This window comes from Pan paniscus, chromosome 12 (genome assembly GCF_029289425.2).
Source record: "Pan paniscus chromosome 12, NHGRI_mPanPan1-v2.0_pri, whole genome shotgun sequence".
NCBI classification, from domain to species: domain Eukaryota; kingdom Metazoa; phylum Chordata; class Mammalia; order Primates; family Hominidae; genus Pan; species Pan paniscus.
This window is the reverse complement of record NC_073261.2, coordinates 61,313,210-61,337,043: the sequence shown is the minus strand read 5'-3', so window position 1 is coordinate 61,337,043 and position 23,834 is coordinate 61,313,210. Positions and strand designations below refer to the sequence as shown.

General features: G+C 47.2%; 1 protein-coding gene across 2 annotated transcripts in view; it reads left to right on the top strand.

Annotated features, from left to right (window-relative positions):
• Window positions 1-23,573, top strand: part of CEP68 (centrosomal protein 68) — a 30,697-nt gene extending 7,124 nt beyond the window's left edge. The window contains exons 2-7 of one of the 2 annotated variants that reach the window (XM_003830903.5): window positions 5,978-6,380; window positions 8,033-9,559; window positions 10,852-10,974; window positions 14,449-14,545; window positions 19,108-19,281; window positions 20,209-23,573. In XM_003830903.5, coding sequence (XP_003830951.3) covers window positions 6,024-6,380; window positions 8,033-9,559; window positions 10,852-10,974; window positions 14,449-14,545; window positions 19,108-19,277 — 2,274 coding nt within the window. In that variant the 5' untranslated portion in view covers window positions 5,978-6,023 and the 3' untranslated portion in view covers window positions 19,278-19,281; window positions 20,209-23,573. Of the gene's footprint in view, window positions 1-5,977; window positions 6,381-8,032; window positions 9,560-10,851; window positions 10,975-14,448; window positions 14,546-16,855; window positions 17,123-19,107; window positions 19,282-20,208 lie in introns of those variants that run through there. The other variant, XM_034953275.3, reaches the window with a different exon arrangement.
• Window positions 23,574-23,834: the final 261 nt, after the last annotated feature.

The following is a 23,834-nucleotide window of genomic DNA, read 5'->3' as shown; positions in this document are numbered from 1 at the left end:
TGTGTGATCCGAGAACGGGAGGCCCCACATTAGGAAATTGTTTAAAGCTGATGACCTGGGAGACTGTGTGGGTCCAAGACAACAAGTGCTATTCACCAGTCTGAGAAGGATAAGCTGTCTCTTATTAGAAGGTGCAACCTGAATCTGTCGCCCCCACCCCTACCCCAGAGGGTTAGGAGGAATGATATGTAAAATCTCGGTCTATGGAAATGAAGACCAGACCTTCATGCAGTGTTACAGATGGCCACCTGACAGATGCAGACAGGGTTGAGTCCTAGGAATCCAAAACTTGTGCGTTTATCATAGCCTGGGCCAGTGTTTTCTTCGGCATGATTGCTGTTTTAAAAGAGGTTTGTCTTCAGTCATTACTTCAGGAAGTTTTCCCCTATTATTTTTATCCCAACTGATTTCTCCCTTTCGTTGCATTTTGGTAACATTTCATAGACAGTTTTGAATGCATTATAGATTGGTTTTTATTTTCTTTCACATGTGTCTGTCTTGGTTCTCATAATAAACTTGTATAATGGGGAAAAGCATGATTTGTCAGGCAGATTAATAAGATTATGAAGGGACTGTTTATCCAGTCTAAGAAAGTAACTACCTTCATTCCGTCTTTACAGACGTACAATTTCCTTGAAAATCATTGAATTTCAGATCTTCTTACCTGGTTGCTGAAGGGACTTTGGCCACACTACTAACCTAGTTTAGGTTTGTGTGTATCCTTGTAAGTTACTTAGGGATGTCAACTGAATAGTTTCTAATAGCTCACCACTCCCTATCTCTCCAGGCTAAATAGATACCTTCTTTTTTGAATAATGAGATCTAGACAAGATAAATAAAAAATACATGATCAAAACAAAGGGATAATTTGTTTGCACCCCTCCCTTGCCCCATCATCACCTTATTCCAGCACCTTGTCTCAAGATCGCACCCTTTAGTGAGGGGTGTGGGGGATCTCTAGCCATTGAGAGAGTTTTTAGAAATCGAGCAAGAGGCCGGGCGTGGTGGCTCACACCTGTAATCCCAGCACTTTGGGAGGCCGAGGCAGGCAGATCACGATGTCAGGAGATCGAGACCATCCTGGCTAATGTGGTGAAACCCCATCTCTACTAAAAATACAAAAAATTAGCTGGGTGCAGTGGTGGGCGCCTGTAGTCCCAGCTACTCGGGAGGCTGAGGCAGGAGAATGGCGTGAACCCGGGAGGCGGAGCTTGCAGTGAGCCGAGATAGCGCCACTGCAGTCCAGCCTTGGCGAAAAAGCGAGACTCCGTCTCAAAAAAAAAAAAAAAAAGAAATGGAGCAAGAAGTAGCAATTGGGAATTATGGGCTATACCCAGCCTTCACCCTGGTTTTTCTAGCTCACGGGCGCAGCTGTTCCCCTACTTATGAAAACAAAACTTGCCTGTAAACGTCTTCATGTGCAGTTTCTTAATGAGCCACAAGGTGAGGATGTGGCTCCGTAAGATCTCTGTCTCAGCAAGACTTGTCACTCTTCTCTTTGTCCTTCCACCAGTCTTCTCTCTCTTCTGCTTTGTGGCTTAACTGTTTGATCACTTATTCCCCAGTTGGCTCATAAACAGCTTGGGCTCTGGAGTTGGGCAGTCCTGGACTTGTCTCACTCAGAGCCTTCGTTTCCCCATCTGTGACGTGAGGATTAAAGACCCTGGCTCCCGTGGGAACTGGCCCTCACATGTGCTGGTGGAGTGTAGAGTGATACCACTCAGCAGAGGGCCACTTGGCAGTGTGTGCCAAAAGCACCCTTCGCCTCAGCAGCTCTTCTTCTGCAATTTATGCTGAGGATGTGCCAGCACAAATGTGTGTGCATAGTGACTCATCATAGCATTGTTTGGACTAGCAAAAAAGACTAGAAATAACCCAAATGTCCACTAATAAGGGACTGGTGAAATAAACTAGTGCGTCCTTACACCAGAATACAGTACTGGTCAGTAATGAAAAAGAAAGAGGAAGCTGTCTTTGTACGGTAAGTCCTCACTTGATGTCGTCAGTAAGTTCTTGGAAACCGTGACTCTGCCACTTGAAAGGACATATAACGAAACCAATTTTACCGTAGTCTAATTGATATAAATAAGAGTTAAGCTCCTATGGCATATTTCTGGTCATGAAAGCATCACCAAACTTCTAAATAAAGACTAAAACACTTTTAAATTAAATATTGAAATAAATGTGAGCTGTACATACATTTATGAAAGATGAATAAAAACAAGTAAGATGAGCCAGGCGTGGTGGCTCATGCCTGTAATCCCAGCACTTTGGGAGGCCAACTAGGGCGGATCATTTGAGGTCAGGAGTTCCAGATCAGCCTGGCCAACATGGTGAAACCCCATACAAAAATTAGTCAGGCATGGTGGTGAGTGTCTGTAGTCCCAGCTACTCAGAAGGCTGAGGCAGGAGAATTGCTTGAAGCCAGGGGCCGGAGGTTGCAGTGAGCCAAGATCACGCCACTGCACTCCAGCCTAGGTGACAAACCGAGACTTCATCTTAAAAAAAAAAAAAAAAAAACACAAGATTATGATTTACCTGCTTACTCAAATGGGTTCAAGTTCGCAGGTAGCTGGAGCCTGTCCCAGCAGCTGAGGGTGTAAGGAGGGAACCAATCATGGGCAGGACGTCATCCCATGGCAGGGCACGCTCACTCATATACCCACACTCAGACCAGGACCATGTAGTCAGCCCCATTCACCTAAGTATATGTTTTCAGGATGTGGGAGGAAACCCGAGTATCCAGATGAACTGGATATCATCCAGGCAGACATGGGGAGAATGTGCACACTCCATACAGACAGTGACCTCAGTCAGGAATCAGGGTTTCTTATCAATGATATAATGAAAAGACATTGGACCGGCTGGGCGGTGTGGCTTACACCTGTAATCCTAGCACTTTGGGAGGTTGAGGCGGGTGGATCACGAGGTCAGAAGTTCAAGACCAGCCTGGCCAAGATGGCGAAACCCCGTCTCTATTAAAAATACAAAAATTGGCCAGGCACGGTGGCTCACGCCTGTAATCCCAGCACTTTGGGAGGCTGAGGCAGGTGGATCATAAGGTCAGAATTTCAAGACCAGCCTGGCCAGGATGGTGAAACCCCATCTCTACTAAAAATATAAAAATTAGCCAGGTGTGGTGGCGGGTGCCTGTAATCCCAGCTACTCGGGAGGCTGAGGCAGAGAATTGCTTGAACCCAGGAGGCAGAGGTTGCAGTGAGCCGAGATCACACCACTGCACACCAGCCTGGAAGACAGAGTGAGACTCTGTCTCAAAAAAAAAAAAAAAAAAAAAAAAAAAATATATATATATATATATATATATATACACACACACACACATACATACACACACACAAAAATTAGCTGGGCATGGTGGCACATGCCTGTAATCCCAGCTGCTTGGGAGGCTGAGGCAGGAGAATTGCTTGAACCAGGGAGGCGGAGGTTGCAGTGAACTGAGATCGCACCAGTGCACTCCAGCCTGGGCAACAGAGTGAGACTCTGTCTCAAAAAAAAAAAAAGATATCGTACCAAGTGATGTTACTGAAGGACCTGCTGTATTGCTTAGGAATGAGCCCCTAGATATTTTTTGTAGAGAAAAGAAAACCAAGGTTCTGAATAGTATGACCTATACAGTTTGCTACTTTTATGTAAAAAAAAAAGGGAGGGAAGGATAAGCCTGGTACAGTGGCTTATGCCTATAATCCCAGCACTTTGGGAGGTGGGTGGATTGCCTGAGGTCAGGAGTTCAAGACCAGCCTGGCTAACATGGTGAAACCCCATCTCTACTAAAAATATAAAAAAATTAGCCAGGCATGGTGGCGCACGCCTGTAGTCCCAGCTAGCCAGGAGGCTGAGGTAGGAGAATCGCTTGAACCTGGGAGGTGGAGGTTGCAGTGAGCTGAGATCACACCGCTGAACTCTATCTAGCCTGGGTGATGGAGCAAGACTCAGTTTCTGGGGGAAAAAAGGGGGGGGGAAGGATGAAAATAGATATTTGCATCAGGAAACAAGGGTCATACACAAAACTAGTAAGGCTGATTCCCTGATTTTGTGGGAGTATCTAGTAGTAAATATTTTATTTGATTTGTATTTAAAAATGGGCTGCTTTTTCTCCCATTTGGCTCCTTTGTCCTTCCTTGTAAGGTGACCTGTTACACTGATTCTGTCCATGCCTCCCCATGACACTAATGACAACAGCCAACACTTAGTGTCCATACCATGCCAGGCACTGTCATAGATGTTCTGCCTGCCCTGGCTCATTTTAGGAAAGGAATGGGGGACAAGGGCGGAGAGAGACTTACATCTGTTGTGCATTTTACATTTGAGCTGTATATTACCTGTCAAAAATAATCTTCTGATTAGTTCCTGCCCCACCTGGTGGTTGTGGGAACTAGACGAGCGTCCGTGCGAAGGGCATGCTCTTCTCCAGGGTCACTTCTGAATCAGGCTGGAGCCTGGCATGCCCCATCAGGCAGGGTAGGGAAGGGCCCTCTTGGATTCCAGTGCAAGGCGTCCTCAGTGTGTGCAGTGCCCATCTAGGTGGTATTTCCCAGCATGTGAGCTGAGTAAGATGAGCCCGCAGCCATTCCCCCTTTGCAGGCTCTCCACCAGCATCTCCTCTTACCATCTCTTTGCCTCCTGACTAAGGAAACAAGGCCATTTCTGCCCACGTTTAAGCTTTGAGGTTGGCCCAGTGCACTCCGGGTGGCTGCCGACATCCTGGGCATTCATGGTTCCGTTACCTCCCCTTCCACGTCCTCCAAGCATTGGTCTTCCTCCTGTTGGCTTTTTGGCCCCCTACCCCATCCCACCAGGGCTCTCAGCATCAACTTTTGCTGGCATGCTTAGGCTGAGGGTGATGTCCCTCTGTTGTTCCTGAACCTCTTTGTGTTGGAATGGTCCTGTTTGCAGATTCAGCTCCCAAATCATCATCCTTCCCTGAGTGCTCGGCCTGTGCTCCCTCGCCTGCCTGCCTGCTGATTGTCTCTCGCTCTCATGTGCACACATGCTGTGTTACACTTACCCTACCACTGTTACCCACCAGCTTTCCACAGCTTCCCTCCATCACCAGGTGCAGCATAACCCAGGCCAGCCTGAGGAGAGTTGCTGATCTCTTTCTCTTTGGTCACTGGCCATCCTTGGAACAAGTAGCTCTCACCTGTTCCACAGCCTGGATGTGGTTTCTGTGCTTTGAGAGGGTCCCAGCCTGGGCAACATGGTGAAACCCTGTCTCTACTAAAAATAGAAAAATTAGCCAGGCGTGGTGGCATGTGCCTGTAGTCCCAGCTACTCAGGAGGCTGAGGCGGGAGGATCACCTGAGCCCAGGGAGGTCGAGGCTGCAGTGAGCTGAGATCATGCCACTGCACTCTAGCCTGGGTGACAGAGTAAGACCCTGTCTCAGAAAAAAGAAAAAAAGAAAAGAAAAGAGAGGGTCCTGCCTCCTCTGCCAGGCAGAGCCAAGCATCTTGGAGGGCATTCTTCCAGTGCCCAGCTGAGGCCTGGGCATGCCCTGACTTGCTGTTCTCTAGGATAGAACAGTCAGAGCCAGGCCTGAGTTGCTTGCTGAGGGGACCGTTACGACAACAGAACCACTATGGGCCTGTGCACAGGAAGGGACCCACCAGGCCTCTTACCCAGTGGGATTGGGCTAAAAGGGCAAAAAGGTGACTTAGGCAGGACCCCAGCCTTGATTGGACTTTGGACCTGTGTTGACCCTCCTGGGTTTCTGCTGGTGGGGATGGCACCATCCACCATGAAAGCAGAGGGGAAATGGTGTGCTTCTGCATCCCCTTTGGAAAGGTCTGGGGCCAGGGAAAAGCCGGAACTCGGTGCTCCTCTGAGGAAGTAGTCACCATTTGTTTCCTTTTTTCTTTGACCAAAAATATGTTTGCCTTAATTGTTAAAGAGCAAGACTTCCTGAACACAGATGTAGAAGATTTATATTTTTCTCTCCCTTCCCCTGTTTTGTAGGAAGCTGAAGTCTTCAGCAGAACCCTGACCTAGGTAGGGAGTCTCAATGGCCCTGGGTGAAGAAAAGGCAGAAGCGGAAGCATCTGAAGACACAAAGGCCCAGTCCTATGGGAGAGGGAGCTGCAGGGAGCGGGAGCTGGACATCCCAGGGCCCATGAGTGGGGAGCAGCCCCCACACCTGGAAGCTGAGGGAGGGCTCATCTCCCCTGTATGGGGGGCAGAAGGGATACCTGCCCCTACTTGCTGGATTGGGACTGACCCTGGCGGCCCCTCTAGAGCCCACCAGCCACAGGCCAGTGATGCCAACAGAGAGCCCGTAGCTGAGAGGTCTGAGCCTGCACTCAGTGGCCTGCCTCCTGCCACCATGGGGTCTGGAGACCTTCTGCTCTCCGGGGAAAGCCAGGTAGGTACTAAGGCAAGACTGTAGATGGACCCATTGCTGTCGTTTGGGAATTTGTTCAGGATTTCCTCACCATCTTGCATCCTTTCCTCGCTACTGTGCAGGGTGAGGAATTGGAGGGGCCTGAGTATGATGATTTCTGTTTTGCGGGTTCAGCTAGAGAGCTGGGCCTCAGGACCGGCCGGGGGGACTGTCCACGGTTATCTCCTGTTCCTCAAGAGTGACTGGTGACTTTTTAAGGACCAGGGATTATAGGCCAAGAGGCTGCTGCCCAGAGGTCTAGGCCAGGGGAATTCTGGCAAGGAGAGCCCTGTCGTGTTTCTGACTTGGTGATTAAAGGCTTTAGGGGTACCCTGAAGAGACTTGGGAAAGGAGTGTCCAGGGCTTTGGGCTCCTGGGGGCTCTGAACCTAAATCCTCTTCAGACCCAAGGGACATGTCAGAACCTTGGAGCCCTGTAGTAGGCAGCACTGTCCCTGGTTAAGGAGAATTCCTTGGGCTTCTCTGACTGCCAGGCAGCTTCTCCTAGTGGGAGTCACATGGGGCGGGGAATCCTACCAGGTTCTGTGACTGCAGGCAAATCACCAGATCTTTCAGGCCCTCAGTATCATTGGGAGGTGACCGGAATGATCTGTTCTGCCCAGCTCTTACATTCTTTTCTGTTCTGCTTGCCAAGGCCTTTCCTGGGAATGGCTTTGATCTTCTCGGTGTCATTGTAGCCTTGGCTGCTGCAGGGTCCCCTTGTGGGGCTGCATCCTGTGAGGAGGCTCTGAGCGGGACTGGGAGAGAACAGAGGCTGGGCCCCACCTGCCTGGGAGCAAGGGGCAGTGGGAGGCTCTGGCACCTGTGAGTCAGAGATTCGGTGAGGCAGGAAGCGAATCATAAACAGACACAGAAATGGCCTTTCACGGGGATGAGTCCGGTGCTTATTATTAGAATTCCTGTTGTTCGTTAAGCTCTTCCCATGTGCTTTGCACACATGGGTGTATTTAATCCTTACCTTCTGAGGAGCTGGTGCTATGAGGGGAGGAAAGTGAGGCTCGAAGTCATACATCTGGAAGGTGGCAAAGTTAGGGGCTGGCCTCAGGTTTGTCTGGCTCCAAAACCCATGTCCTTCAACACTGTGCTGTCCTGCTTCCCTCGGGGGTGAGTTCTTCATCAAGCAGATAAAAAATTCAGTGAAGAAGCTGAGATGAACCAGTCATTCTGCTAGTGTTCAGTTACCACTGGCGTGTGAACTGAGCAGGATGGGGTCTGGGGCGACCTCCTGGGTTTGGACGTGTCCTGTTAGCGACAGAGTGATTGAGGGTTTCGTCTGCCAGGAGACGCTTCTCAGAGGTAAGGGACTGTATTCCAGCTTCAGCATGACAGAGCTGTCTGAGTTCTGCTTGCTCACACCCTGGATACCTGTGGAGGAAGGAAGAACCTTGGAGAGGACTGGAGATGGGAGTCATCTTGCTTCCCAGACAGGCAGGGTCTCAGTGCTGCTGCTGGCAGTGCATATTGCCTGGTTCTTGCCTCAGGCAGCAGACTTTGCATTTTAAGGTCTTTCCTAAATACTGTCTAGACCCACAAGGAAACTCCTGGGTTGTCATCTAAGAAAGAAATTGGGTTTGATTTTTACCCAAGTGCTTTTTGTCCCTTTGATCATTGCAGGTGGAGAAGACCAAGCTTTCTTCCTCCGAGGAGTTCCCTCAGACTCTGAGCCTTCCCAGAACAACAACTATTTGCTCAGGACATGATGCTGATACCGAAGATGATCCATCCCTAGCGGATTTGCCCCAGGCACTGGACCTCAGCCAGCAGCCTCACAGCTCAGGTCTCTCTTGCCTGTCACAGTGGAAGTCCGTGCTAAGCCCAGGTTCCGCAGCTCAGCCTTCCAGCTGCAGCATCTCTGCTTCCTCCACAGGCAGCAGTCTCCAGGGTCACCAGGAGAGGGCGGAGCCTCGTGGTGGTTCTCTGGCCAAGGTCTCCTCCTCCCTGGAGCCGGTCGTCCCCCAGGAACCCTCCTCTGTGGTGGGGCTAGGACCTCGGCCCCAGTGGTCACCACAGCCTGTGTTCTCTGGGGGTGATGCTTCTGGGCTAGGCAGGAGACGCCTCTCCTTCCAGGCTGAGTACTGGGCCTGTGTGCTGCCAGATTCCCTGCCTCCATCACCCGACCGCCACTCCCCTCTCTGGAACCCAAATAAAGAGTATGAAGATCTGCTTGACTATACTTACCCACTGAGGCCCGGGCCTCAGCTTCCAAAGCACCTTGATAGCCGTGTGCCAGCTGACCCTGTCCTGCAGGACTCCGGGGTAGACCTGGATAGCTTCTCTGTCTCTCCAGCAAGCACCCTCAAATCACCTACTAATGTCTCCCCCAACTGCCCACCAGCAGAGGCCACTGCCCTGCCATTTTCTGGGCCCAGAGAGCCAAGCCTTAAGCAGTGGCCCTCCAGAGTACCCCAGAAACAGGGTGGCATGGGCTTGGCATCTTGGAGCCAACTTGCATCTACCCCCAGAGCCCCAGGCAGTAGGGATGCTCGTTGGGAGCGCAGAGAGCCAGCCCTGAGGGGTGCGAAGGACCGGCTGACTATAGGCAAGCACCTTGATATGGGCTCTCCCCAGCTAAGGACACGGGACAGAGGGTGGCCCTCGCCCAGGCCAGAGAGGGAGAAGAGGACCAGCCAGAGTGCCCGGCACCCTACCTGCACAGAGTCTAGGTGGAAATCAGAAGAGGAAGTGGAAAGTGATGACGAGTATCTTGCCCTCCCCGCTCGGCTGACACAGGTTTCTAGCCTGGTTTCGTATCTAGGATCCATTTCTACCTTGGTTACCCTGCCCACTGGGGATATCAAAGGGCAGAGCCCCTTGGAAGTGTCAGACAGTGATGGGCCAGCTTCCCTCCCTTCAAGCTCCAGCCAAAGCCAGCTTCCCCCTGGAGCTGCCCTCCAAGGATCTGGGGATCCTGAGGGCCAGAATCCCTGTTTCCTGCGCTCCTTCGTCCGTGCCCACGACTCTGCAGGGGAAGGCAGTCTGGGGAGCAGCCAGGCCCTCGGGGTCTCCTCTGGACTGCTGAAAACACGCCCCTCCTTGCCAGCTAGGTTGGACCGGTGGCCATTCTCAGACCCAGATGCTGAAGGGCAGCTTCCCAGGAAAGGAGGAGAACAGGGAAAAGAATCACTGGTGCAATGTGTGAAGGTAATGACACTCAGCGTTAGGAAGCTTTGTGTACAGGTGTCTTGTCTCTTCCCCCAATCCACTAACATCATAATAAAACATGTTCATGTTGACCAGGCACTTTTTATGTGCCAGGCATTGTGCTGTACCTTATCTTATTCAGTCCTCACAACTTTTACCAGGTAAGCACTGTTCTCATTTTACTTTTTGGAGGAAAGAGCAGAGAGAGGTTAGGTAACGTGCCCACTTATAATTAGCAAGGGCTTGAGCCAAGAATCAGACCCAGGTAGACTATTTGCAGAGGCTGAGCTCTTAGCCACTACCCTTGGCTGCTTCCTAACTCAGAGGTATTCTGAACAAAAAAGGTTTTGTGCACAGATGCCTTTAGGAAACACTGGGCTAAACAAAGGTAAGTATGACTGCAGGACTTCTCAGAGCTTCATTTGCCACAGTGGTTTAAGTGCAAAGTTAGGGGCATTGGATGTACTGTTGCCTAGACTTTGTGGCCACCGGACCATCTTGTGAACCAAATGACTTAATATCTGGAGGTATAAAGAACACTGCGTGGAATAGGGTTATCGGTGTCAGGCATCTGAATTTGAAACATGGCACTGCTGTCTTTGGAATGTTGGCTCAGCCTCTTGAGTTTGCTCATTTGTAAAATGTGGAGCCCTGCCTTCTTAGGATGTTGTGTGCATTAAATAATTCATGTTGAGGGCTTCGGTGCATTCCCAGACATGTTGAAGGTTCAGGAATGTGCCTGTCCAGGAACGTGTCCTAGCACTTGCGGGGGGCTTTCACCTTCCCAGGAGGTGACGTGGTTATTTTGTCTTGTGAGGTAGGTAGGACACGTTATCATGGACCCCTCTTTACTGATAAAAGATTGAGATGCCATGAGGTAAAGTTGTTCTTGGCTATAGCTTCAGGTTAGTCATGATTTTAGTCATTTATTTTACATTCACTTTTCCAGAGAAACATGGACGTATCTGGCTCCAAGATGCTGATTCTAGTTAGTAATGGTGCTGATCCAAGAATTGGTTTCCATGGCAGGCACGCCTCTTCTGGGCTGCTCCATTCCTACCTGCAAGGCTGGGTTTTCTCAGCCTGTCATTTTTGATGTCACACCAGGCTGTGGTTTTCATTGCTTTGGCAGAGGGAGGTATAGAGTCATGGAGTCGGGACAGGTGAGCAAGGAGAGAGGAGACTGAAGGTGCACAGTCTGTCTCCAAGTCCTCCTGATATTTTTAGCCTTTTGATAACATAAATAGCTGTTCGATCAGTAACACCATGTGTCCTTTTATTTGTCTCTGCAGACATTTTGCTGTCAGCTGGAAGAGCTGATCTGCTGGCTGTATAATGTTGCAGATGTTACTGACCACGGGACTGCAGCCAGGTCCAATCTTACAAGTCTCAAGTCTTCTCTGCAGCTTTACCGGGTAATATGCGGTCCTGGCTCTGGCTTGTTCCCTCACAAGAGTGTGGCTAAATTACTCGATTACAAAGTAAAATCTCAAATAACCAATGTCTGGTATGTTATAGCTCAGTTGACTGTTATACTTGAAATCTAATTAGAGCTTCACATTCTTAAAGCGGAACGCTTTGTAAAATGCATGAATTATTTCCCAGGCCAAATGGAGCTTGAAGATACAATATATTTATCTCAAATCAAAAATACTTTAGGTTTTGGGCTGGCAGGTGCAGTGGGACAAGTCTTTTATCCCAGCTACTCTGGAAGCTGAGGCAGGAAGATTGCTTGAGCCCGGGAGTTCGAGTACAGCCTGAGCAACATAGCAAGACCCCCCCTCTCAAAAAAAAGTTTTTTCTTAATTAAAAACAAAAATACTTTAGGGTGATGTGCAATATAATTTTCCAAATGTCTCAGGGATTATAAAGACAGACTTGCACTATTATGACGCCTCTAGTTATGTATGGCTATTGAAGTAAAATTAAAGACTCAGATTTTTTTATTTGCACTAGCCACATTCTGCATGTTCAACCATCACATTTGTCTAGTGGCTACCACGTAGAACAGTGCAGATGTAGAACACTTCCATCACCACATAAAGTCCTATTGGACTGCACCACTATTTAAAGATCTGAGCTGAAATTGTACTGACTCCAGAATCTACAATAGGGCATTTTGATGGTATTTAAATAGAAATCTAGGCCAGGCACCTTGGCTCACACTATTAATCCCAGCACTTTGGGATGCTGAGGCTGGAGGATCGCTTGAGCCTGGGAGTTCCAGACCAGCCTGGGCAATATAGTGAGACCTCGTCTCTACAGAAAAAAAAAAAAAAAAAAAACATAAAAAATTAGCTGAGTGTGGTGGCATGCACTAGCAGGAGGATCACTGGAACCCGGCAGGCAGAGGCTACAGTGAGCCAAAATCACACCACTGCACTCCAGCCTGGGCCACAGACTGAGACCGTCTCAAAAAACAAACAAAAACTCTGACGTCAGTTTGTGTGCGTGTGTATGTATTTGGGTTTGGTTTTAGTTTTCTTGTTTCTTTTTCATTAAGATTTTGTTATTTGGAAATACTAATGTGGATTTTTGTTAACTTGGTCCTAGATTTAGGATGACTGCGTCCCAGTTTGTGCCTGTTGTTCTGGCATAATAATAGGTCCCCTTTCAGTCTCAGAAGTGTCCTGAATTGGAGGATAAATTATATAGTTGTCATCCCTAAGTCTAACGTTAACCTTGGCTGAACTCCTGCCTTCTAGCATATCTGGTTGGCTGCACCTTTCTAATCTCTTCATGAAGAAGCAGAGGGATATCCATGGTCTGAGCCTGAGGCTAGTCTGGAAGGAGTTTTCTAAAACAATTCTTTGAATTCCTACAACCTTATAACCTGACCATATCTTCAGCAGCAGAGGACACAATTTACATGTGCTTGGGCCAGGGCTGAGCTGACTGAGGGCCTTCCTGGGACCATACTCCAGCTAGAGGAAGGGAGGGGCTTTGTTTTCCAACTTGGGGCCAACTAAAGTGTAGGGAGGAGCCTTGCTTGACCTGGGCAGGCTGGGCCAGCTGCTCCACCCTACTGGGAATGCTGTTTCCTGCAGTGTGGAGAGAGGTTGCTTTGAGTTCCTCACTTTGAGGAACTCCACAATGAGTTCCTCTCCACACTGCAGGAAACAGCATTCCCACTAGGGTGGAGTGAGCTTGAGGAAGGAGAGAAAGGCTGACTCCAAGGGTCCTGTATGCAGACTCCACGTGCATGCACGCAGCTGTGCAGGGCCCAGGACCAGTACCACTACAGAGAGAGGAAGCTGCCCTGGTAGACCTAGCTTAGTGGCCTTTCCTGGCTTGTCAGAGCAGGTGCAAACAGAATAATTCCATCCCTCCGTCTTATCCCTCCTGCCAGCCTTCTGTACGTCACCTTCTAGGCTAGACGGAAACAACCAGCTTGCTTTGTAGGTAGAGCTGAGATTTGAGCTGGGAGTCACTCGTGCAGGTCAGTGAGGCATAGGCCTCTTGTGTCACCCATACAGCTGTCACAAAGTGGGACTGTACTGCTAGCCCCTTGCCCGCACAGAATTGTGCATGGCTCATGCGTATGTGTGTGCTATCTTGACTCCTGCTTGGATTAAGACCTAGTATAAGCGAGCGTGTGTGTGTTCACATATTTTAACTGTGATTCATTTTCTTATATACTTGTATTTTGTCTTAACACGGGGTTGCAGCAGCACATAAACCACACTACAGTACTAGAGAATAAAATAATAAGTATAGGTATCAGGGTAAAGGAAAACTGAAGACAGGAAAATAGTAAATCCAAGGGTAAAACTATCACTTCAAAATGGTAAAACACCAAGTTCTGGCTGGGCACGGTGGCTCATACCTGTAATCCCAGTACTTTGGGAGGCTGAGGCAGGTGGATCGCTTGAGTTCAGGGGTTTGAGACCAGCCTGGGCAAAATAGTGAGACCCTGTCTCTATTTCTGTTAAAAATTTAAAAATTTATAAAAATCAGTCACCAAGTTCTACACCCTGTACTAAAGGTGGTCATGGATTTGACTTTACCTTTTTTTTTTTTTTTTTTTTTTTTTTGAGACGGAGTCTCTCTCTTACTGCCCAGGCTGGAGTGCAATGGTGTGATCTTGGCTCACTGCAACCCCTGCCTCCCAGGTTCAAGCGATTCTCCTGCCTCACCCTCCCGAGTAGCTGGGATTACAGGCATGCGCCACCACACCCGGCTAATTTTTTTGTATTTTTAGTAGAGACGGGGTTTCTCCATGTTGGTCAGGCTGGTCTCAAACTCCTGACCTCCGGTGATCCGCCCACCTTGGCCTCCCAGAGTGCTGGGATTACAGGTGTGAGCCACCGCGCCTGGCTGACTTTACACTTCTTAACTGCTAAACGAACATCAAGAACACCAGCTCGGTAGCCAAGAGGGGAAAGCAAATGAGTTGCTTGGGAAACTCACAGCTTCCCAGATGTTGAGGTAGTTACCCTTGTGGTCTGCACAGAGCAAAGACATGGAGGGAGGAGCAGAGGTAGAGACAGTGGCTCCCTGCGGTCAGTTTAATGGCAGATCTCCTGTGGTCCATTAGAATGGAATAAATTCTGAGACTCCCATAGCCCTGAATTAAAAGAGAACCCCATGAGGTGAGGGCGGTAGGAGGAGACCCTAACTCCAAGCTGTTTGTGAGCCAGCCTCTGTCAGGGAAGATGCTTCTGATGTCAAACTAAACAGGAAAAACTACTGACTCTATTTACCTTGGGTTCAAAGAAGCTGAAGTTAAACTGTTGCACTGTTTACTTGGGGAATTCTGCAGACCTGATGGGGTGAATCTTACACATTAGAGGGGAATAAGGCTACCCTGCATGCTGTGCTTTTCAAATAACGTTTACAAAACAATAGTAACGAAGCTTCTTCCTTTTCTTTTTCTGATACGCCTTAAGCAATTTAAGAAAGATATAGATGAACATCAGTCTCTGACGGAGAGTGTCTTACAGAAGGGGGAGATTCTTCTTCAGTGCCTGTTGGAGAACACCCCAGGTGAGATGCTTAAGGTTTTGGATTTAGCCAGAGCTTAATCCCTGTCAGCAGCAGGCCCAGGGACCGCACTATCCCTGGTAAGGAGCTGGTACCACAAGAGCCCCTGCCCACACCCACTGCCCGAGATGCCCCATGCCCCATCTGCCAGCTCCACGCGTCGCTGCCCATCACTGCCCCTACACACCTGCTTAGAGGCAGTCATGGTTATAAAACCAAGCCCATTACAAATTAGGCATTGAGCCTGCAAGAATGACACTGTCTTTTGCTTCTGCTTTTGTATTTTTCTGGTGGTAGTCTGGGTAGGAATCCTAGTATTAATCCACCATCCTTAGTTTGTGGCTAGGGTATTTAGTGGGTATCCCTTTGGTTCCCTACCTTACCTAGCCCAGGTTGAATTCCTCTCTGATTATCTGCCTTGTGTCCTGCTTTGGGGAAATATTTGTTTCAGAAAAGGATTGTATTGCTCAAAAGTATCTGAGGACAGTCAGTCTGTCCTCAGGGAACAGACTGAATAAAGAACTTAGGGGACAGGGTGGCAGTAGTGTGCAAACCAAGCTCAAGCCCCTTTTTGTTTTGTTTTGCTTTTGAGATGGAGTTTCGCTCTTGTTGCCAAGGCTGGAGTGCTGTGGTGCCATCTTGGCTCACCGCAAGTTCACCTGCCTCCCGGGTTCAAGTGATTCTTCTGCCTCAGCCTCCTGAGTAGCTGGGATTACAGGCATGCGCCACCATGCCCGGCTATCTTTTTTGTGTTTTTAGTAGAGATGGGGTTTCTCCATGTTGGTCAGGCCTGTCTTGAACTCCCGATCTCAGGTGATTCGCCTGCCTCAGCCTCCCAGAGTGCTGGGATTACAGGCGTGAGCCACTGCACCCGGCCACTTGAGCCCATTTTGTAGGATGGGTTCCCCATTTAGGAAAGTGAAAATCACAGACCTCAGGCATGTATCTAAGCATGCTGGGTGCCAAGGATTTACAGTTTTCATTGTCTTTACAGGACGAGGGCATGGGGGATGAGGATATGATAGGGAGGATGAGCTAAGAGAATGGTAGGGTAAAGCCTTGAACTGATGGCAGCCCCTAATTTCCTGCAAGACTGTAAATCAAGTGCTGACAGCCTGCCTATATTATGCCTCATTTTACATTTTTGAGTGAGATGGGATTTATACTGGAATACAACCGCCGAAGCAAAGCTGGGCAGGTCCCACGGGCTTGAGAGGCAATGAGGAGGCACTTTCCTGACCAGCATGGTGGGCAGGTGCATACCGTGAAGGGTGTACAGCAGGATTTCTCAGCCTTGGCGCTTTTGCCATATTGGCCGCATGATTTTGTGGGGAATTGTCCTATGCATTGCAGGATGTTTAGCAGCACCCCTGGCCCCAGTAAATCCCTGCTTCCCCACAGTTGTGACAACCCAAAATGTTTCTACACATTGCTAAGTGTACCCTGGGAAGAAAAATCTCTAGGGTTGAGAGGCATCAGTGGACAGGGACCACTGAATAGTTTTCAGCAGGTAAGTGATTCTCTAGTGTGAATTATATGAGCTCTTTGCAATCCCCTGCCCTTTTAAGGCCTTTGTTTTGGCTCTTCTGGCATTTTCACTAGGGTTCTTAGATTTTTTATTGGGGCAGAAATTCCATGTGCCAAGCTCCTTTGCTGCATGTAATTTACACCAGCATTTTACTGAAGCAGTTGGCACATCAGTGTTCTCCATTTAATCACAGCCCTGTGAGATGGATAGTTGTGGATTTGCCACAGGCCACAGGAGAAGTGGCAGCCTGGCAGAGCCCCTGGGCACTGGCTTTCCGCAGCTTCCCAGTGTCTGGAGGTGCAGAGGCCTGAGCGGCTCCTCTCTTCACAGAGGCCATGTGTAAAAGTAGGCCTCTAGTCCGGACACGGTGGTTCACGCCTGTAATCCCAGCACTTTGGGAGGCCAAGGTGGGCAGATCACCTGAGATCGGGAGTTCGAGACCAGACTGACCAACATGGAGAAACCCCGTCTCTACTAAAAATACAAAATTAGCCGGGCGTGGTGGGGAGCACCTGTAATCCCAGCCACTCTGGAGGCTGAGGCAGGTGAATCGCTTGAACCCAGGAGGTGGAGGTTGCAGTGAGCTGAGATTGCGCCATTGTACTCCAGCCTGGGCAACAAGAGCGAAATTCCTTCTCAAAAAAAAAAAAAAAAAGGCCTCTTAAAAGCTTCAGGTTTTTTGACCTTCATTTTAAAATCAATTTAATAATACTTTTCTGTGGTTAGTCCCACTTTGCTCTATCAAGAGGTTTTTTACTGGCTTTGGGGTTTTCTTTGGTTTTCAGATATGTATCCAGGCTCTTTCAGATTGACACACAGCCCTTCCCCATCCATCTGCTTGAAATAATCAGGAATGTGGCTGTTTCCCCCTTGAGACGTCAGTGTCTCTCTCCAGCGGGTGCAAAACTTAACTTTTCTTCCGCCAGGAGCACGCTGTCAAAAGTCCATAGAGCCAGCCTACAAACATGTTTGTTCCAGTCCTTCCCAACTTCTTTTATTTGGCCCCAACCAAACATTCTGACAGTCTAAATAAAAGTTCAAAAGCGTCCGTGCGCGGTGGCTCACGCCTGTAATCTCAACACTTTGGGAGGCCAAGCGGGCAGATCACCTGAGGGCAGGAGTTCAAGACCAGCCTGGCCAACATGGCGAAACCCCATCTCTACTAAAAGTACAAAAATTAGCTGGGCATGGTGGCGGGCGCCTGTAATCCCAGCTACTCAGGAGGCTGGGGCAGGAGAGTCGCTTGAACCCGGGAGGCAGAGGTTGCAGTGAGCCGAGATCACACCACTGTACTCCAGCCTGGGCAACAAGAGTAAGACTCCGTCTCAAAATAAATAGGTAAATAAAAGTTCAAAAACATAAAGGTCCCTGAACCAATGTTTCTGTGACATCGCACAAGAAGACTGGGCAAAGGTCTAATGAAACCAGAGGGGTTAGCCAGCTGCGGTGGCTCATGCCTGTAATCCCAGCACTTTGGGAGGCCAAGGCGGGTGGATCACCTGAGGTCAGGAGTTCGAGACCAGCCTGGCCAACATGACGAAACCCTGTCTCTACTAAAAATACAAATATTAGCCGGGCGTGGTGGTGGGCGCTGGTAATTCCAACTACTGGGGAGGATGAGGCAGGAGAATCGCTTGAACCTGGGAGGCGGAGGTTGTAGTGAGCCGAGATTTGTGCCGCTGCACTCCAGCCTGGGTGACAGAGTGAGACTCCATCTCAAAAAAAAAAAAAAACTGGAGGGTAGAACCCAGCCCAGCCACCCTTACAGCCAAGCTTTACCGTGCGCCTGACTGCAATCCTCTGCCACACTTTGCCAACTCTCTTTGTGGACAGCACTTTGCCCTGATGACACCGCACTGATGTGGCTTCCCTAGGAGATCTCAATACAGCCAGCCTGTGTTCCTTCTCCTTCCACTCATCCAGTCAGCATTGTCTGCAGATAAGCAGCTTCCCCTTTCCCTTCCTCTACTGACAGATGTTACAGCTGTGGCAGGAAACTAGGGAGAGTATAAGCACAGCTGATAAAGGTGCAGGAAACTAAGACAGCCTTTGTGCTTAACAAAAATAAATTTTTGAAAAAAGAAAAAAGCCTGCTGTGTGAGATGCACTCTGACTCTAGCCCATCCCTTCCTCACATGAACAACAATTCTGACACTGCAGGAGTGAATCTTCCCTTAGACTGCTTTCGGGTCATTTTTTTGTTTTGTTTTGTTTTTGAGACAGAGTTGCACTCTTGTTGCCCAGGCTGGAGTGCGATGGCACAATCTTGGCTCACCACAACCTCTGCCTCCCGGGTTCAAGCCATTCTGCCTCAGCCTCCCGTGTAGCTGGGATTACAGGCATGCGCCACCACACCCGGCTAATGTTTTTATATTTTTAGTAGAGACGGGGTTTCTCCATGTTGGTCAGGCTGGTCTCCAACTCCTGACCTCAGGCAATCCATCCGCCTTGGCCTCCCAAAGTGTTGTTGGGATTACAGGCGTGAGCCACTGTGCCTGGCCAGGTCATTTTCTTTTTCAGTCTGTTCACTGAGGCCTACAAAACAAAGGGTCTCAAGCACTCCCAAATCTATTACAGACCACCCATGTGAAATAACATTCTTCCCAGCCAATAGAAACTGATAGACCTGGTAGCAGGGGTAAGCATCTGAACCTTGGCATGTCGTTTTATTTAAGCCTTATGCCCAAGAGGATCTGGATGTGCCCTTACAGAGATACCTGTCTTACCTCTAAAGTCAGGTAATACCAGCCATCAGAAAACCATAATATCTCTGTGCCCTTCTGTGAATTACGTAATTTCAAAGTGGAGTCAGTGGGTTCTTTTCTTAGCTTTAATCAGAAGTTAACAACATAGGTTCTCCAGTGCAACAGAAGTCCCTGGAGAATCACTGTTAAAAAAGGGCAGACATTCAGAAACTACTGCCAGGTCCTACTTTGTGTAAAATACTATACCCTTGTATGTTCTTTTGAAAATGCTTACTGGACAACACTTGCATGGGTTTTATTTCTGGTTTAATTTCTTTGAACCTCATTGTTAGTTTTAGAGGATGTCCTTGGGAGGATCGCAAAGCAGTCTGGTGAGCTGGAGAGCCACGCAGATCGCCTGTATGACTCTATCTTGGCCTCTCTGGACATGCTGGCTGGCTGCACCCTTATCCCTGACAAAAAGCCCATGGCGGCAATGGAGCACCCATGTGAAGGGGTTTAACCTGGTAAGTAGAGGAACTCAAAAAGAAAATTTGCCCACCAACCCTGCTGTAACAGTTGGCCACTACTCAGAAGCTTGTTGAGCCAAGAACTATTATTTAAACAAATGAGATACTGGAAGAAGACAGCCAATGGTACTAAAAAAGGAGTTGCTGGTCTTCCTATGATGATGAAGGCTCACTGTGGTGCTTTCCATTACTGTTCACCCCTGCTGCCTGCTGAGGATGAGGGTGCCTCTGCTGCCATTTCTATGGCACTTTCTTCACCACCAACCCTGCCATCCCAAGACAAGAGCAGCACAACTTATCTGTACACCTACTTTATTTCTGCATAGGTACACTTTTCCAGTATGGGGCCATGACCTGGCCACCCCTGTTCTGCAGGATCTTCTCCCCAGCTCATTTGGTACTCCATCTCCAAGCATCTCTGACAGCACCAAGTGCTTAGAGAAACCCAGAGTTACTGATAACTTTGCACCACCACCCCTGCCCTGCACAAAGGGTCTCCACATATCTCCCACACCACTCCCTTCCAAAAAGGCTAGGGGGATGGAGGGGTTAAAGACACCTTGGAGACTTAACAGGTAGTACAACTTTCTTTTGCTCCCTTGAGAAAGTCAAACAGAATGACAGAAAAGGAGCTAGGAGAGCAAGGGTGGGTGTGTCCACCACAGAGTTGCTACTGCCAATGCTTTTCATAATTCTGCAATTGGACTGTCGTACGTCGCTCCTACAACAAAATGTTTGTAGTGCTTAACTCGTAGATTTTCTAGGTGAGCACTATAGGTATGCTAAGAGCAGGGAGTCCCTGTGTTTTTATCAGAGCAACTGTGAGACGTCATCTTGGTTCTAAAATGAATGCAGGGGACTGCTGTTGTCGTTTCTTCCTCTACAACATTATGCCTGTAACAAATGCTGCCTTTTCTCTTTCAGGCATCTTCTCAGGCAGAGATGCAACCTGTCGGCCAAACACTGGCTAGTGAGAAAAAAAACCTTCAAGAAGTCCTTGCAAGAGCCATTCAACACTGAAGTCAAGGGGGAAACCTTCAATATACTAGCTTTAAAATGCCTTTCTCCTCCCTGAATGGAGGGCTGAGTTACTATTTTTATTTACAATGAATCCTTCCAAACTAAGGTTTTCCTTTTGGTGCTTCTCCACAAAGAGCGTGTAGCTTTGCAGTTTTTGATAAAATAAGACGTGTTGCCTTCCCCTCTATCCCATTAAAAAAGAGCAGATAAAGCTCAAACTATTCCACCTGGTAGGGTCATTTACCAAGGGCTGGTGGGAGATTCCGAATACTCAATATTCTCAGGCATGCAAGAGGACCTAAGAGACTGAAAAAAGTGAATTGTTGGCCAGAAACCTTGGGTCTTTTCATAAAAGGAAATTTGGGCTTGTCAATCCCTCTTTGAAGATATAGGTAGAAAGAAGAGATTTTTAACCCTTTGTCTGCAAAAGAAAAAGGGTTAAATGAAGCATCTATACAGATGACTTTGGGAGATTATGACACCTTTTGCCATCTTCAGGGCTTACGTCTTTACTTTCTTGGCTAACCAGTTTCTTAGAAGAAAATGTGTCAGGGACTTGGGGATCTACAGTCATGCTTTAGCATGGCTATGGAGCTAATTATCAAGCTTAAAGGGTAACTTTGGGAGGACTCCTCCCTTCTCTCCTAGTCTCCCTTGGAAGAGCAGTCCAGGCTCAGGGAAGGGAATGGATAGGATGACACATTAAGTACAGAAACTGAAGCTGTCAATAGTGAAGGAAAAAGGGGAATTCTTTGTTGCTTTGGCATTGACACATAAGTACTTTGATTAAAAAAAAAAAAACTATGGATCAACCATTCAAAGCATCAATTCTATAGCTTTTTGCAGCAAGATGATCAGTTATTGCTGGTAACTGCAGATTCTACAGAAAAGCACTTTTAAAGTTCTGTTGGGCCATGAATGAACCTGGAAGGAGGAAAGCACAGTAACAATGGAAACTAAAGTCCTATTATTAATGTGACTTTTCTGCTTCAGAATTTCTGAGACTTTATAGTCACTGGAAAATAGCCATTAAATTCTTTAAAGATTAGCTCTTCAACAGTAGCTACACATAAAATGCAGTATTTCAAGTGCCTGATGCTGCTGTGGTATGCTCTATCAATGCTTAAGGGCATGATCAAAATTAAAATGGCTTATGAGTTTGCCATATTAATCATCTTAGTTCCATACACACTGAGACTTTAAAAGGGAAAAACCACTCTAGCAAATAATTGTCAATTATAAACCTGTATGTAAAACATTCTTGAAAACCTAGAGTTGGTTAAAAAGGTAGAGATGTCTGACGGCCTCTTCTTAAATTGATATATTTTACCTTCTCTTAGATGTATATTTATAAGTAGGAACATGTCCTTCCACTGAGTATGTTACTGAATAGCCCTTAGGAAATTAAACCCATTTATTTACTAATATTTGACAGGCATAGAAGTGTATTAATTAGCATAAAAGTTGGAGATGAAAACCCTATAGAAACAAACTGGCCAATATTATACTAATTGAATGCAGAATGTGGCATTCTATTCCCATTCAACTAATAATCAGCTTCAACTGACAGGAATTTGCACAGAATGTTACACAATACCCTGTTTCCCAAGAAAGTACTACCTTACCTAGAGATGATCTAAGATATTTTTGTTCATCCTCTGAATAAGGTGAGACTAAAGGGTGCTAACTCCCTGGACCTGGCTGTGAATGCTACTGAAGAGTATCAACACAACTGTTAATTATACCGCCGTGCTTTAAGTTTAAGACTTACCTTAAAACTCAAGCTGAAGGCTGGGCACGGTGGCTCATGCCTGTAATCCCAGCACTTTGGGAGGCCGAGGCGGGTGGATCACAAGGTCAGGAGATCGAGACCATCCTGGCTAACACGGTGAAACCCCATCTCTACTAAAAATACAAAAAGAAATTAGCCAGGCGTGGTGATGGGCACCTGTAGTCCCAGCTACTTGGGAGGCTGAGGCATGAGAATGGCATGAACCCGGGAGGCGGAGCTTGCAGTGAGCTGAGATGGCACCACTGCACTCCAGCCTGGGCAACAGAGTGAGACTCTTGTCTCAAAAAAAAAAAATCAAGCTGAAATTGTTTCAGCCTAGTAAGATGCTGCCAGCAGCATTTCTATGAGCAAACATGGCCAAATTAGAGTCAAGTAGCTGAGCTTGCTAACTGCACTGTGATGCCACACTGGAATAACTTAGTAGTCCCTTAAAATTAATGGAAGTTAAATCCACAGGGAAGTGATGATACTCAAAGCTGGATCAGCAGTTTCAAGATCTGGGTTCTTGGAGATCCATAGGTAAGCTCAGCAAATGGAAGACGACATCAACACAGGGCTCTTTTGAAGCTTAGGTGGGAATGGAACACAAAGAAGGTTTGAGGTAAGATATGCTGGAAAGGCAAGATATAGGCTAAGGGAAATTCAATCCAAGGTCGAAGAACAGGAAATTACTGCTCAGACCACAATGACTATCATTCTGAAAGGATTTCACAGAGTGTGCAGCTGCTTAGATTTAAGAACACTCTTCTTCACTATGTAAACTAATCTATGGCAGCACCTTATATTTAGAACAAGTGGTAATTCCCTTTACTAAGTGAACAGATTATTAAAACCCGTAGTAGCTTTGAACCGTTTGTACTTGAAAATGGGGGTATAAAGGCGTATATATTTTTTCCAGAACCACATTTATTGGCGTATACATAGAAGCAAATCTTAAGGCATGCTGAAATTTGTTGTAAATCCCAATCTTTACTGCCATGGGGAAAAGAATGCTGGAATTTTCCAAACTTAAGTCTGTAAATATGCTCATCTTAAGTTCATGTAATGTTTCCGCTAACTCACCAAGAATAAGCTGACAATTTAAACAACTTTTACTGTGTAAAAATGAAGTGCACGGCATGGCATCACAGTATCTTGACATTTGTTTTGTGTCATTTAGCTACTTTAGAAAATAGTTTCTGAGCTCTTTCCCCCTTTATACTGTATTAAGGCAAAAACAAAACTTTTGAAGCATTAAAGATCTTCACCAAAATAACTATTGGTAACTTCAGGAATTTGTCAGTTGCCTTATGTGAGGATGAATAGATCCACCAAGCACGCCTATAATACAAAGTAAACTATGATTTTTATTGTGAAATTTTCATAGATGGAAAATTGAATATTCTGTCCATTTCATTTTACAATTATCTTACCACTTATTTTTGTACCATGTATTTCAATTGCCTGTTTAGTGAAAAATAAAAATTTAAAAAACCTATTCATTTTTGGCTTGTGTTTAGCTTAAATTTTATCATTAAATTAAGGAGCCCACAACAAAATGTGTTGCCAGCAGCCATATCCCAAGGCCCTGCGTGAAGAATGTTTTGGCTGCTATTTCAACCTAAGGAAACAACGTTTGACCTCAGTCACCTTAAAATGCCAGTGTGGGCAGAAGATTTTTTATTCCTCACAATTAAAAAACAAACAAAACCCCCTAGGATCTTGAAGGTCCTATTTCAGAAAATCTTCATATATGCAA